This window comes from Serinus canaria, chromosome 10 (assembly GCF_022539315.1).
Source record: "Serinus canaria isolate serCan28SL12 chromosome 10, serCan2020, whole genome shotgun sequence".
Lineage (NCBI taxonomy): Eukaryota > Metazoa > Chordata > Aves > Passeriformes > Fringillidae > Serinus > Serinus canaria.
Window position 1 is genome coordinate 18,088,108 of NC_066324.1, and position 14,055 is coordinate 18,102,162.

Here is a 14,055-nt window from a genome sequence, read left to right on the forward strand (position 1 = left end):
CCAGGGGCACCTGAGGAGTTTTTGGTAGGACCCAGAGGAACTTTAGAGGCATCTTGAGCTCTTCAGGTGTGCCAGTGGCTGTGCAGAGCTGAATCCTTTGCACACACAGGGGTTTGTTTGTCACTGGGCTTGAACAGAGCTCAGTCATTTGAGAATCAAGTCACAGCTCTGCTGCCATTATTAAAAGCAGATTGCAGAACACTCTTGCAGGCTCTGCTGCTCTCAAGAGATTTTTTTAATTCTTCAGAGGAGTTCAACTGATGAATATTCAGAGTAAGAGGAAACCCTGGCCAGGGTTTTTTGGGGACACTTCCAGGCAGTTTTTCTGCCTCGGGTTCTAGATGTGGGTTTGGATTTTTGATTCTTTTTCTTAAGGAATATTTGTTTAAAAACATTTAATTCTTTAAATAATTGAATCTTCACTACTGAATTTGAAGGTCATACCCATCATTTTACAACTTTGTTATGGTTTGAATTTCTTTCCAATGACAAAATGTGTTTCAAAGCAGTTCTAAACTCCTTAGGGACAGGTGAGGTGTGTTTGGCTTATTTCCCTTTTTTTTAATAACCTGAATCTCATGACTGAAATCCCTGCAGGGCTTTTTTCCCTTTCCATCCTCCCCTGGAGCTCTGGGCTGTGCTTGGAGCCAGGGGGTTCCTGCTGCCTGTCCTGGAATGCGTCAGCAGGGCTGGCACACCTCTTGAAAGGCTGTTTTATGAGACAGGAAAAAATCAAATTGTTTCCTCTACACCAAAGCATTTCATGTTGAAAGAGGAAGGGGAGGAGGGCTCGTTATCAGGAGGGGTTTTATGACTTCCTTTAAAATACAGGCTCCCAGTCAGAATGGGTTTCTCACTATTTTTATATATGCCAGTTTATTGAGCACCCAGCAGTGCCTGTTCACAATGTGAAACAGAACCAAATAAATGCCTAAAAATCAGAATCAGTGAGTGGCAGTTAGACACTTGCTTGTGCTGGATTTTTTGGGGATTTTTTTTTGCACTCAATTTGTGCATTGAGTGAAGAGTAAATAACAGCTCTCACTCCCAGTGGTGATGTAAATTAATCGAAGGCAATTAAAAATTGAAAATAAGGCATTTTGTCTGCTCCAAGCTAAATGTGTCAGCACAGAAGAATAAATCAGGAAGCATCTCCATTTCATTTATGAGGAAAATGAGAGGTATTGGTAGGGGAGGGTCTGTTCCCCGGGGTGGGAGTTAAATTTGGTGTTTTAAGTGTGTGAGGGACAAAATTTATTCCAAGTGTTGAATGGGGTTTTTGCCCTCTCCCCTCTCCCTTGAGTGAGGTGAGGCAGGGAAATGTGGGCTCAGCTCCTGGGCCCTTTGCTCTGTGCCTCCTGCAGGTGTCATTCCCAGAGGATGCTCTGCTCAGTGGCTCTGTGGCCACCTGGGCTTCCCTCAAGGTGCTGGCTCCACCACTGGCCTGTTGGTCTTTCTGACACATTTCCAAATTCCACACATCTCCAATTTCCAAGATTTGAGTCCACAAAGTTCTGCAGTTTAAATTAGCTGATGGAGAATAATTAAGTCTACAAAATCCTAAATTGGAAGGCATTTTCTGTTATCAGACATGGGGCTGAGACTTACACCAGGGGGTGGTGGTGGCTGTCTTTGGAAATCCAGGGGATCCAGGACATTTCTGTTCATTCTAGAAAGCAGAAATGACTTTCCACCCTCTTCTTCCCACATCTGTTCATTCCCTGTTCCAGCTTTGCACAAAAGCATCAGTTTGAGGAGAGAGTCCCAGAAATTTCTTTAAATGAGTTTTCCCAAGGGCAGAAGTTAATTCCATAATTACAGCTGAGCTGGTGAGACCAACTTCAGCACTCTGAGAGAAATTACCTGGGCCAGGTGATGTGGTTTTGTGTGAGTGTGGGATCACTCAGGGAACAGCTGGCAGTAACCAGGTGATCTCTTCTGCTGGAAATGGATGTTTGAAGCATTTGAACAAGGACACAATTGGATACAAACAAAAACATGGACAAAAAAAATAGAGAAAGCAACATTTTGAAGGGTGGTGTGTAGTGTGAACTTACTCATGTTATTATTTCATGTTTATTATTGCACTGCAGCCAAGTGCTGCTGTTATTTTCAAATAGGATGAGCATAATGAAATCAGTGGGATTTGATTGTGACTCTTTGCAGCATCACAGCTGCTTAATCCTGATCTGAGCTGAATCCTTCCATCCTTCCATGAACCAAAGTTCAGATTTAGGAGAACAGTGCAGGAGGTAAAAGAAAAAGTCTGGAAGTCTTTATTACCTTTCTGGAACCACTTAAATAGATTTATGGGAGGAATATTTTTTATTGAGTACACAGTTTTATATGAATACCTCAAGTCAAAAATAAACATTTGGTGCCTCTTAGGAACTTTTTTCTTAGGGAATACACTTAAAATATTAGAGGTGTTGAGATCTGAATGTCCTGGGTAATTTTTTTTTTTCCAAAAGGTTTGTTGGCAAAATAGTTTCTTGCTATTTTTAGTTATAATAGATCCTTGTTGCTAAAATCATGTTTCAAATCTCTAAAATCCACCCTGAAGTCCTTCCAAGGGAGGACTTGCTCTTCTCCTCCTCTCTGTATGAACTGGTGCCCCTGTTCCTTGTTGTCCCCATGAATGATTCCATTGGGAAGGTCCTTTTTGTGCAGGCTCCATCCCTCCCTTGAGGGTTCATTGGTTCCTTCACCTTCCCAGCCCATTCCTGCTCCTCACCCCTGACTGCCCCCAGGGACTCCTGGATCTCCACGCCCTGGGCTGGGGGCTGCTCTTGGCTCCCTGGTGGGTGTTTAGGGTGAGAGCTGCTCCAGAGCTCCATGGGGTGATGCACTGGGCTCCAGGAACACCTGGATCACCCCCTGGTGCCTCTCCTGCTTCTGGAATCCCAGCATTCTCCTCAGGCACGTGCTGCAAGGAGGACTTGCAAACACTTGGGGATGGCCAGAAGAGCCTAAACATGACCCTTAAACAGCTCTGCAGGTGTTTGTGGCTGTGAATCCCTGCATTTCCACAGCCTTAGAGGCAGCTGTGTGCAGTTTGGAGGTTCCCCAGGATGAGGAATCTGACTCCAGGTTCTCAGAAGGCTGATTTATTATTTTATGATATTTTATTCTATTAAGAATGCTATGCTGATGAAATAGAGAAAATGATACATCAGAAGGCAAGAAAAGAATGAGAATAAAAACTTGTGACAGACTCGGAGTCTGACACAGCTGGCTGGGATTGGCCATTAAATCAACACAATGCACATGGAACCAAAGATGCACCTGTTGGATCAACAACCTCCAGACCACATTCCAACTCAACCAGATAATTATTGTTTTCATTCTTTTCTGAGGCTTCTCAGGAGAAAAATCCTGGGCAAAAACTTGGAATTTTCAGAAAATATCATGGTAACACAGGTGGTGGCACTGTCAGGTGGGCACCCAGGGGATTGGAGCGTCCCCAGTGGTTCAGATGAGGCTGGAGCAGATGACATTCCTGTCCCCCCTTGTGCTGAGCTGATGGGATCACTGCAGTGTTGTTACCAGACAGGAGGAAGCCTGGATATGCCAATGGGGGGAAGGCAGGAAAAGGGAAATCTGAACACAGCATGGAAAGTATTTCCAGTGATTTCATAACAGCCAGAGGGTGCAGTGAGTGGTTTGCAGGTGTGGCTGAGTTGTTTAGAAAAGATCTCCTGGGTGGTGGCCCTGGAGCAGCTCTCTGGGCATGCTCCCTCTCTTTGTTACCCATGCAGGATGAAAAGGTGGGGTCACACCAGTGCACCCACCTTCACCTCTTGGGTGTCACAGCCCAGTGCTGGGGCAGTTCAGACCTTGTTACTGATTGATTCCAGTCCAAATCCTTGGGGCTGTTTGCACACCCTGCAAAATATTTTGATAAAACAGTTGTAGAGTTTGATGTCTGGGAAGGGCAGCTTTGCTAGAAGGGCTTGAGGGTCAGCAGCTGGGATGTCCTCTCACCCTGCATCCCTGGCATTCCTCTGGGGCTGCCTTGGCTGGCTCTGTTGGTGTCACCTGAGCAGCACAAACAGATTCCTGTGCCTTGGAATGCTGGAGGGTGGGGGAAAACCATTTCCACAGGGAAATCATGTCTAGGACAAAGTTAAAAAATTCTGTTTCTGGTGTGGCTGGGAATTGCTGCAGTGGCCAGGATGCAGGGCTGGAACTCTGCTGCTGGAGGTGTGTAGGAGCTCCAGCATCCCTCTGCTTCCAGTTCCTCCACAGCAGGAGATAAATTGTGGTGCAAAGCACAAATCACTTGCTGAATGTGCTTTTAAAAAATGAGATCCATGAGAACTGTGTAGGAATAACTGCAGAGACCAGCCCAGAGCTGGAGCTACTGTGTGAGAAGTGATGGAGATGTTGGAAAGAAGAGACTTGAGTTGCTTCTTCCATAGTGCTGAAAGCTGGAAGGGACAGAGCCATTCCCTGATTGGTGTTGGAGCTAATTGGGGTGTAATTGCTCATTAAGACAGCTCTGAGTGCTCAGCTCTGCTCACCCAGCTGGGGATGAAGCCTCTGTAACAGCCCTTGAGGCACTTGTAGAAACACAGGGATAAAGGAAGGAAATCCCTTCATCTTTGGGGTACCTCCCCCAGGTCCTGGCAGCCCCAGGAGTGTTGAAGTGCAGTGTTTGGGGAGCTCTGGGCCTGGCCCTGCTCCCCTCACCTGGAGGCTTTCAGGTCCTTGCTGCTCTCTCTGGGTCTCAGCTGATTTTTCAGGGTTGTGTTGTCTGTGAGTGCTCTCCTGTCATGCTGTGGGAGGAACATTCCTGCTCTGAGCCTTGCACAGGGTTGGAACTGGGTGTCTGTTCTCTGGGAAATGCTGGCAGCTCTCCCAGACCCCTCAGCTCTGTGTGCACATCACTGCACAAAAGATGGATCCATTTCATGCTGGGGGAAGAAATCCACACAAATGTGTTGGGATGGGGTTTAGATGGAGCAGATGGATTTAAAAAATATTCCACTTCAACTCAACTGAAGGGATTTTAATGGTAGGTTAGGGGTGGGTTTTGCATCAAAGCTGTGTAATTTGAAGCAGATCACCTGACAGGTGAGAGAAGCCCAAGTAGGAGTGTTTGGGATTTGAAATCAGGCAGGCCAGTGGGAATAGTGCTGAAAGCCATGGACACCAGGCAGTTCCATCCCTTGTTCCTCAGTGGGAAAGGTGCAGTGAGAAGGTCTCCAGTCCAAGGGAGCTGATGGCAAGGGCTGGGATTTAAACCCAGGGAAAGTCTGGATCAGCCCTGGAATGTCATTCAGGAGCAGGGAGATGCTTTGGGAAGATCCCCTGGCCCCATCCAGGGCTCTCTGAGTGATCTGCAGCAGCAAGGGATCCCTGGGGCCTGGCTGAGGCCAGAGGAGCTGACAGTGGTGCATTCCTGCAAGAAATGCAATGAGGGGACATAAAAAGGGGGGTTAGATAAAAATAGATTTTGCAATGAATGTGAAATTAATGGTGTCGTGTATTGATCAGGAGGGGCTGCTGGAGAGCTCTTAATTGGGATCTTTAGCTGTTAGAGTGTGGAAGGGATAATTAAGGAGGTACCCTGGAGTATGTGTCTGTGGGATGTGTATTTGGAATACCAAAATGGTCCTGGCTCTGGGATCTGTCTCCAGTTCTGCCCACGGACTGGTGTCACCTTGTACAAATCTGATAAAACCCATGGCTGCTTCTTAGGTCTCTGTCAGGAAACAGACCAGGCAAAATCAGAGTTCTGCCAGCTGAGGACCTCCCAAGCTTGGGTAGGCAAGGGGCTTTGACAATTTTAACTCAGGTTGTTGCTGATGGAAGACTCCCCAGTGTTTATCCCTGAAGGTTTGGTCATTCAGACAACATTTTCTCCTTTAGTCAGGTTTTTTTGGGGGGGTTTTCTCATTGTGCATCAGAACACAAATCCACATGTTCTGGTGGAGATGCTGCAGCTCAACAAGCTCTTCTAGTCCTGAATTTCTTTTTGGGGAAAAGCAGAGCAATTTTAGTTAGTTTCCATAATTAATGAAAAAATAAATGTATTTGGCAGCATGGATTCCCATGTGGAAGATGTCATCAGGTGGCTTAAGCTTGGTAAATAGTTCAGAATGCAGAAAAATTCCATGTATGCTGAGCTTTGGGGGTTTGTTACTAATTGTGCTGCTTGGAATCCTCAGTGGTAATTGGGGTCCAGCTGCTCAGAATCTCACTGTTACATTTACTGGCTGGATTGCTTTAATAGGATTTGGAGTGAGAGTGGCTCTTCCTATGGTTCAGCTTGTGCTGTTAAATCACCAACCTTTTAATGCAATAATCCCTGGTTTATCCTGCCTTGGAGTAGCAACATAGGAAGACATGACTGAGGCTGAAAGTTTGGAGAGTGTGGATATAATCCAGAGCAACAGTTGTTTATGCTTGTTAGAGTCTCTGTAAAAGGATGAAATGGGGCTTGTGGGGCAGAGGAAGATGGCAGGAAAACAGTGGGAAAAGGGCTGCAATTCCAGTGCCACGGGCAGTAGCAGAGCCCAGCCAGGTCTGGACTGCAGGGTTTGGCTGGATGAGTTTGCACTGGAAGGAATTCTGTGTTTTCATCTGTCATTTTGTTATGATTGAGAATCATTTAAATGAGTTGTGCACGTGAATGAGCTACAGTAGGAAGTGGGGTCTGGCTGTGCAATTGAGTAATTACCAGAGGTTGGGGTTTACTGTCACACATGTGCTCCCAAAGCAATGACACTGTGGTTTGCTGCTGGTATCCTCTCCTGAGGTCTGTTGTACCCCCAGTTCCACCCTTCCCTCCCCTGCCACTTCCATTACAGTGGAGATTTGGTCTGCTTGCCTGACAGTGCCGTGTCCTGTACTCCCCATTAGTGGTCAGTAGTTACCTCTGCCTGCATGTCAGCCTTCAGTTTAATGGCCTTTTTTGTGTGTTCATTTTCTTCTGTTTCCCATCGTGGTTTTGTTTATTTCTTTTACGTTTTTTTTTTCTTCTGTTCTCTTTTTTTTTCTTTTTTTTTTTTTTTTTAAACCGTGGTGATGTTTGCCCTTCATATTCCCCAATGTTTGCACATGCCAAGATGTTGCCATCCCAACATTACCTCCCACTTCACTGACCAGTGCCACTAATGACCATCTAGCAGCAGCCCCAGCGGGACCCCTGCCCTCGGCCCCGCGGGACGTCGTGGCCACCCTGGTGTCCACCCGCTTCATCCGCCTCACCTGGCGCCCACCGGCCTCTGACCCGCACGGAGACAACCTCACCTACTCCATCTTCTACACCAAGGAGGGCATCAACAGGTAAGCACTCACCTGGGGAGGGCTCTCCTGGCCTTTGCTGGCACAGCCTCTGCTGGAGGGGTTGTGTTCCTCTGCCTCCCTCCTGACTCTGCTGGAGGGAGGAGCTGCACAGGCAGTGGAGGAGCTGCACAGGCAGTGGAGGAGCTGCACAGGCAGTGGAGGAGCTGCACAGGCAGTGGAGGAGCTGCACAGGCTGTGGAGGAGCTGCACAGGCAGTGGAGGAGCTGCACAGGCAGTGGAGGAGCTGCACAGGCTGTGGAGGAGTTTTCACACTCATGGAGGGGTTGCACACTCATGGAGGGGTTGCACACTCCTGGAGGAGCTGCACAGGCTGTGGAGGAGTTACACTCCTGAAGGGGTTACACAGGCAGTGCAGTGCAGGGGTTGCACACCCCTGGAGGAGTTTTCACACCCCTGGAGGAGTTTTCACACTCCTGGAGGAGTTGCACAGGCAGTGCACGAGTTTTACAGGCAGTGGAGGGGTTGCACAGGCAGTGGAGGGGTTGCACACCGCTGGAGGAGTTTTCACACTGCTGGAGGAGTTTTCACACCCCTGGAGGAGTTGCACAGGCAGTGCAGGGGTTGCACAGGCAGTGGAGGGGTTGCACACCCCTGGAGGGGTTGCACAGGCAGTGCTTGAGCAGGGTTGGGTTGGCTGCAAACCTTCCAAGAGCTGCCACCTGCCTTCAGCAGCCTGTTGGGGACAGAGCAGCAGGAGTGTCACAGCTCCTCAGGGAGCACAGGAACATCCCCTGGAGGCCATGCTGGGAGCAAGAGGCACATCAGCCTTGCAAATCCCCCCTGACTCAGGGCCAGCTGTGGTGGGTGTTGGTTAAACCCTGTGGTCAGTGCTAAGTGCCAGTTCCCTCCTCAGAACTGCTGTAAACACAAATCCTCACAATCATCACTTGTGATGGATTATCCCAATGGATGATATCAATCTATCCCTTCTCCTTCCTGATGGGATCTACTGCTCAGAATTACACTTTCAAATTGTGATAAGTTTGAGGAAGCTGAAGCGAACATTCATTTGGAGCAATGCTTAATTAATTGCAGATTAGCTTATCAGATTTATTACTCAAGGGAAAATTATCTGTTCACTTTATTGATGAGAGTGTGAGACACAAAGTCATTTGGAACAGAAAACACTCCAGAGGGGAATTCCTGCTCTTCCTCAGTCCTGTGGATAGACATCTTGTCCAGGCTCATGGCAGTGAACTGAGGCAATCTGTAACATTTGATTTGCCTCACAAATGTTGTTTTTCTGTTACTCCCTCAGTCTGGTGATATCCAAGGTGCTCCAGGCTGGATGTGGCTTGGAGCACCCTGGGACAGTGGGAAGTGTTCAGGAACACCCAAATCCTCTGAGGGTTCAAAGTTCCAGCTGCCTTGGCCTCTGCTGGCTCAGCTTCCTTCAGTGTTCAGGGAGGGGAGACCCAGGACCATGGCAGTGCCCCCTCACCTCTGCCCCTTGGACTTGGGGGGGATTCTGCCCCTCTCTCAGGTGAGACCCCACCTGCAGAGCTGCCTCAGCCCCGGGGTCCCAGCACAGGGAGGACCTGGAGCTGCTGGAGAGAGCCCAGAGGGGGCCATGGAGATGCTCTGAGGGTGGAGCCCCTCTGCTCTGCAGCCAGGCTGGGAGAGCTGGGGGTGCTCACCTGGACAAGAGAAGGATCCAGGGAGAGCTCAGAGCCCCTGCCAGGACCTGAAGGGGCTCCAGGAGAGGGACTGGGGACAAGGGATGGAGGGACAAGACACAGGGAATGGCTCCCACTGCCATCAGGCAGGGATGGATGGGATATTGAAGAATATCCCATCCATCCCAGGGAGGGTGCCACCCTGGCACAGGGTGCCCAGAGCAGCTGTGGCTGCCCCTGGATCACTGGCAGTGCCCAAGGCCAGCCTGGATGGGGCTTGGAGCAGCTTGGGACAGTGGAAGGTGTCCCTGCCATGGCAGGGGGTGGCTCTGGATCACTTTTCAATTCTGTTCCAACCCAGCCTGGTTTGTGATTCCAAGAGGAGCATTGCAAAGGGAGGAGGCAGCAATGGAGGGGACATTTCTCCTTCAGGGGCTGTCCAGTGTCACCAGCTGTGACTTGTCCCACCCTGGCCTGGTGACATCATGAGGCTCCCCTGGAGGCTGTGAGCTGGGAGTGAGGGGTGGCCCCTGTCACACCCCCTGGGGACCTGGGGGAATCTGATCAGAGGGAAGTTCCTGTCTCACACAGCTGCAGGGTTGTTTCACCCTCAGCTATTTTACTCCACACTCAAGGCAGCTCCCCTGGAAAGGGAGTGAGAATTCCCAAGTGCTGCAGGGAGCTTTAATTCTGGGGAACTTTAGACAAGCACTCAGGCAGAAGAACCCCAGACTTCAAGATTTGGACCAAAAAAAAAAAGAAATAATGGCACATTAAAAGAATAAAAACAGCACATTGCTGGTCTGAGGTAGTAAATTCCACATGTGGGATGTTGCAACACTGCTGAATTCACAGTTAACTGTGGTGTGCTCCAGACACAGCAAATGGAGCTTAATTGTGTGTAATCACACTCAGAATGCCTCTGGAGCTCCCTGCCAGGCCCCACAGCTGGCACAGCTGGCACACACAATACCCACTCCCTAACAGCTCCCCAGAGATGCTTTTTTAGATCCAAGTGCAGCTTTAACCTTGGCACCTCCAGCCAAACTCCTGGGGTTGCACTGAAGGCTCTTCCTGTGACCCTGGAGCTCCCAAAGCTCCTGAGCTGGGGGTTCCAGTGGAGCCATGGAGCAGTTGGAAGGATCTGCAGGCTACTGCAGTTATTCCTGGGCCCATCTGCTTGGTGCCTGTTATCCCAACCTGAGCACGTTGGGAAAGGTGCTCCAGGCTCCCCAGGAGCAGCCATAAAGGAAAGATTCACTCAGCACTTAATTAGATTAATCTCTCCCTAGTTTTGCCAAGCTGTTGTGAAGCCACATCCCTGGTTATTACTGAAAATTTGCAATACTGTGACATGCCTATTTATTTTTGGTAGATGCTGTCTTTCCAGTAATTTTTTTCCCCTAATTTTAAATATTAACCTTGGTTTGCTGATTACCATTTTTTCTTAGATCAAATCAGGGAGTGCACTGGCACTTGAGACAGAAAATGCTACATTTTGCATGTTAATGGGAGCTGGATGTTACCTCACAGCTGTGAATCCATTGGCACTTAGGCTGGGCTCTCAGATCCCATCCTTGTAGCTACAGCATGTCTAAAGGAAGCTCCACTTGGAAACGTGTTTGCAAAAAAATGTTGTGCTCCAACTGGAAAAATTAGCAATGAAAATTAATAAAAAGCTGAAATAAATGAAGCTGTTTATGCAGTGCCATTTTAGCTGAGCTCATGAAGGGGAACATTCTAGAAAATGGATGTAAATAGGTATTTAGTTACAGAGAGTGCATTGTTCCCCTCTATAGATACAGTTTAATAGTGCAGAAACCAACAGGGATTTCAGAATGTTTTCAGCCAGGTTCTGCTAAATCAACCACACCATTGGATGTTAAAAAAAAAAAAAAAATTAAAAATGGGAGTTTTGGGATCCTATTTCCCTGACAGAAACTGAAGCAGAGTGGCTGGAAGGGAGGAAGGGGAGCCTGGGATGGTTCTGCTGGAGTTGCTGTGTCAGAAATGCTTTAACAAGTGTCACTGGGGCTGAGGCTGGCCTGTCCCTGCCCATCCCTGTCCCTGGGAGCCTGGCAGCCCAGAGGGGCTGCATGGTGCTCAGAGCAGGCACAGAGCCCTGCATTTGCTCAGGGGGAAGTTCCTGCTTGCTCCTTTTGGAGTTCTTGGCATTCCCAGGGAGCTCCTTCCCGGGCAAGGACGGACAGACGGCGTTACCCAGACACAGCTCAGCTGCAGGGCAGTGCCTTGAAATAAAGGCTGCCCTTGGTTTAATGATTGATCTCCTAATCTTGCCCTCAGTCCCTGATAAGAGCAGCTGGAGTTTCCTGGGTGGTGTTTGGCAGAGGCCTCGTTCCCCAGGGGGTTCCGCTGCCAGGGTTGGCTGGAGGTCACTGAGCAGCAGCAATGCCCCTTCCAGGTGCCCCACACATGCCCTGTGTGCTGCCAGCTGAGTCAGGGCTTCCAGCTCACAGCATGCTGGCCTGGCAGAGATACCCCCTCCCCTGCCAAGAGTGTTCCTTCTGTGGGGTCTGCCACCCTGGGTCTGCCTCCAGGAGTTGCTGGAGGTTGGAATTATCACTTCACCTCCACCCTGTGTGGAAGCAGTGTCAGTGCCATGGCCGTGCCCTGGGTGTTCTGAACAAATCCAGACATCAGCAAGGAGCCAAGGCAAGGCTGGAGGCAGAAGAACATGTTAAAGCAGCTCCTTTGAAAAATCCCCAAAAAGCAGCCCCACAATATTAACAGGAATGCCCTAAATCTCGCCAGACTGTGCCTGCTGCTAAAATAGTTTCTGTGCTGGCTCCCGAGCTGTAGGATAAACTGTCACTGTGAATTATCACTTGCTGTCATGGGAATAACAAAGAAACCACTCCGAGTTTGTGGGTGTCAAGTGTAATTTATTCTGTTCCTTCAGTGCATTTGGCTTTGTGCAAAGGGAAGTTGCAGAATTGGGAGCAGTTTGTCAGCAGCACTCGTGGCACACGCTGGTGGTGCTGTGCAGGGAGCACAGTGCAAATCTCACACCATTTACACACCGGCTACGTTCAGATGGGACATGCCACAGGAGCAGCTACTCCTCACTTACTAATCAGTGCTGGTGTGTGTGCCCAACCCTTTTGTTTCCCAAAGGGAACGTGTGGAAAACACGAGTCGTCCTGGAGAGACGCAGGTGATGATCCAGAGCCTGATGCCAGAGACAGTTTATGTGTTCCGCGTTGTGGCCCAGAACCGGCACGGCCCCGGCGAGAGCTCGGCACCTCTCAAGGTGGCAACGCAGCCCGAGGGTGAGCCAGGATGTTCCTGGAGCTTTCCTCACTTTGGCATTGATGCTGATTTGATTTTTTATTCTCCCCATTCACAACCTTTCCCAGAATCTGATGCTTTTTAAGAGTTGTACTTGCAGATCACAGTTTCCAAAAATTTTCTGTGTCGGTGGGATTGTGGGATTTATTGTCAGCATTAAGAACTGATGGGACATTTGGAGATTTGGTCCCACTTTCCACCCTGCAGTGGATCCATGTGGAATGTCACAATGGGAAGATCCCCCCTTTTCCTGGGCACCCCAGGCTGGGGGCTAACAGAGTTCTCCTTGTGTTGCAGTCCAGCTGCCCAGCCCTGCTCCCAACATCTTGCTAAATTCTCTAAACTGTTCTAACAGGAATACTTTTTGCTTTTACTTGGCATTTCCCTGAAGTTTTGTCTTTTCCAGGTAATGGTCATTAACTGAAAAAGCCAAAATTTCAGGCAAATGCCGAGTCACTCGTGAGGGTCATTCTTTGGAAATTTGCTCCCAGCCTGCAGTGGATCCACGTGGAATCTCACAATGGGAAGATCCCCCCTTTTCCTGGGTGCTGGCCAGGGTGGGCACTAACAGAGATCCCCTTGTGTTGCAGTCCAGCTGCCCGGCCCCGCTCCCAACATCCGCGCCTTCTCCAGCTCCCCCACCAGTGTCACTGTCACCTGGGAGACGCCACTCTCGGGCAACGGGGACATCCAGAACTACAAACTCTACTACATGGAGAAGGGACAGCACACAGAGCAGGTACAGGGCCTGCTGCAGCCCTCACACTGCCCTGAAGGGCTGCACACACCTTGGGGAGGGTCTGCCTTTCTGAATCCTTTAGCCTCAGATGAGGAAATCCTTCAAATCAGAATTGCAAGATGAAATGTGTGTGTCTGGGCTGGGAATGAAACCCATTTTATTGGTCATGTCCTGTTTTGAGTTGTCAACATCAAAGAGCTTTTGGGAATTCCATCATATCACGAGAGGAGAGGGCAGACAGCAGCCAGGTCATCATTGAGCTGTTCTGGTGCAGATGATATTAAAGATGTGTGCACAGAGTTATGGGCTGGGTTTTAGCAGTTCAGGCTAAATACTGATTTTGGCATGATCCCTAATCCAAACTTTCTTAAATTCTTGCACCAATGATTGGTATTTTGAAATTGCAGACCATCCAATTATTTTAATTTTCTTAGTATTCCACTGCAGCATTTGGTGTGTTCTGTAGAAGAATGGGCTGCCACCTGAGAATAATGAGGATTAATCCCAGCCACTTTCCCATCTGATTGCATATCAGTATCATTCCAGCTTTAAAAAGCAAAGGGAATAATATTTTTCTTAGCTTTTAAATATTTTTTTACTTCAGTTTTTAAAGAGGTCTGTTGCCCTTTATAATTCTGCATCCCACTATATCTATATCTCTCTCTATATATAGATATATCACTATAGATAGATAGATAGATCACTGTTATAGTGATATATATTATGATGGTTTTGAGCATTTCCAGGTCCCTTTTCATGTCCAGGACCAGTGTCCATGTTAGGATTTAAGTAGGACAGGGAGAGTTTTCTCCTGGAAATCCAGAGCTGGCATCCTCCCAAGTCCTGGCTGTGCCTGAAGGTGACACCGAGGTGTCACTCCTGCTATGGGTTGTGCAGGAACTTTATGATGCCTTGTGAGGGCTGACCCAAAACAGAGATTAGATGGAGCTAAAGAATAAAGTAGGGATTTATTAAGAGGCCTCAATAGATCCATCTTGGGCAGCACAACCCAAAATGGCCACAGAAAAATGGACAACCGGTCACGGGCTATTTGCATATTGGAGTTCATTGTCCAAT

At 48.6% G+C, this 14,055-nt stretch overlaps 1 protein-coding gene across 4 annotated transcripts in view; it reads left to right on the top strand.

Moving 5' to 3' along the window:
* The window catches only part of NEO1 (neogenin 1), a 171,225-nt gene that overhangs the window by 119,036 nt on the left and 38,134 nt on the right, over positions 1–14,055 (top strand). For 2 of the 4 annotated variants that reach the window (XM_030228246.2, XM_030228247.2), the window contains exons 8-10: positions 7,074–7,293; positions 12,066–12,220; positions 12,830–12,978. In XM_030228246.2, the coding sequence (XP_030084106.1) occupies positions 7,074–7,293; positions 12,066–12,220; positions 12,830–12,978 (524 nt within the window). The remainder of the gene's footprint in view (positions 1–7,073; positions 7,294–12,065; positions 12,221–12,829; positions 12,979–14,055) is intronic. The other 2 variants (XM_030228249.2, XM_030228250.2) reach the window with 2 other exon arrangements.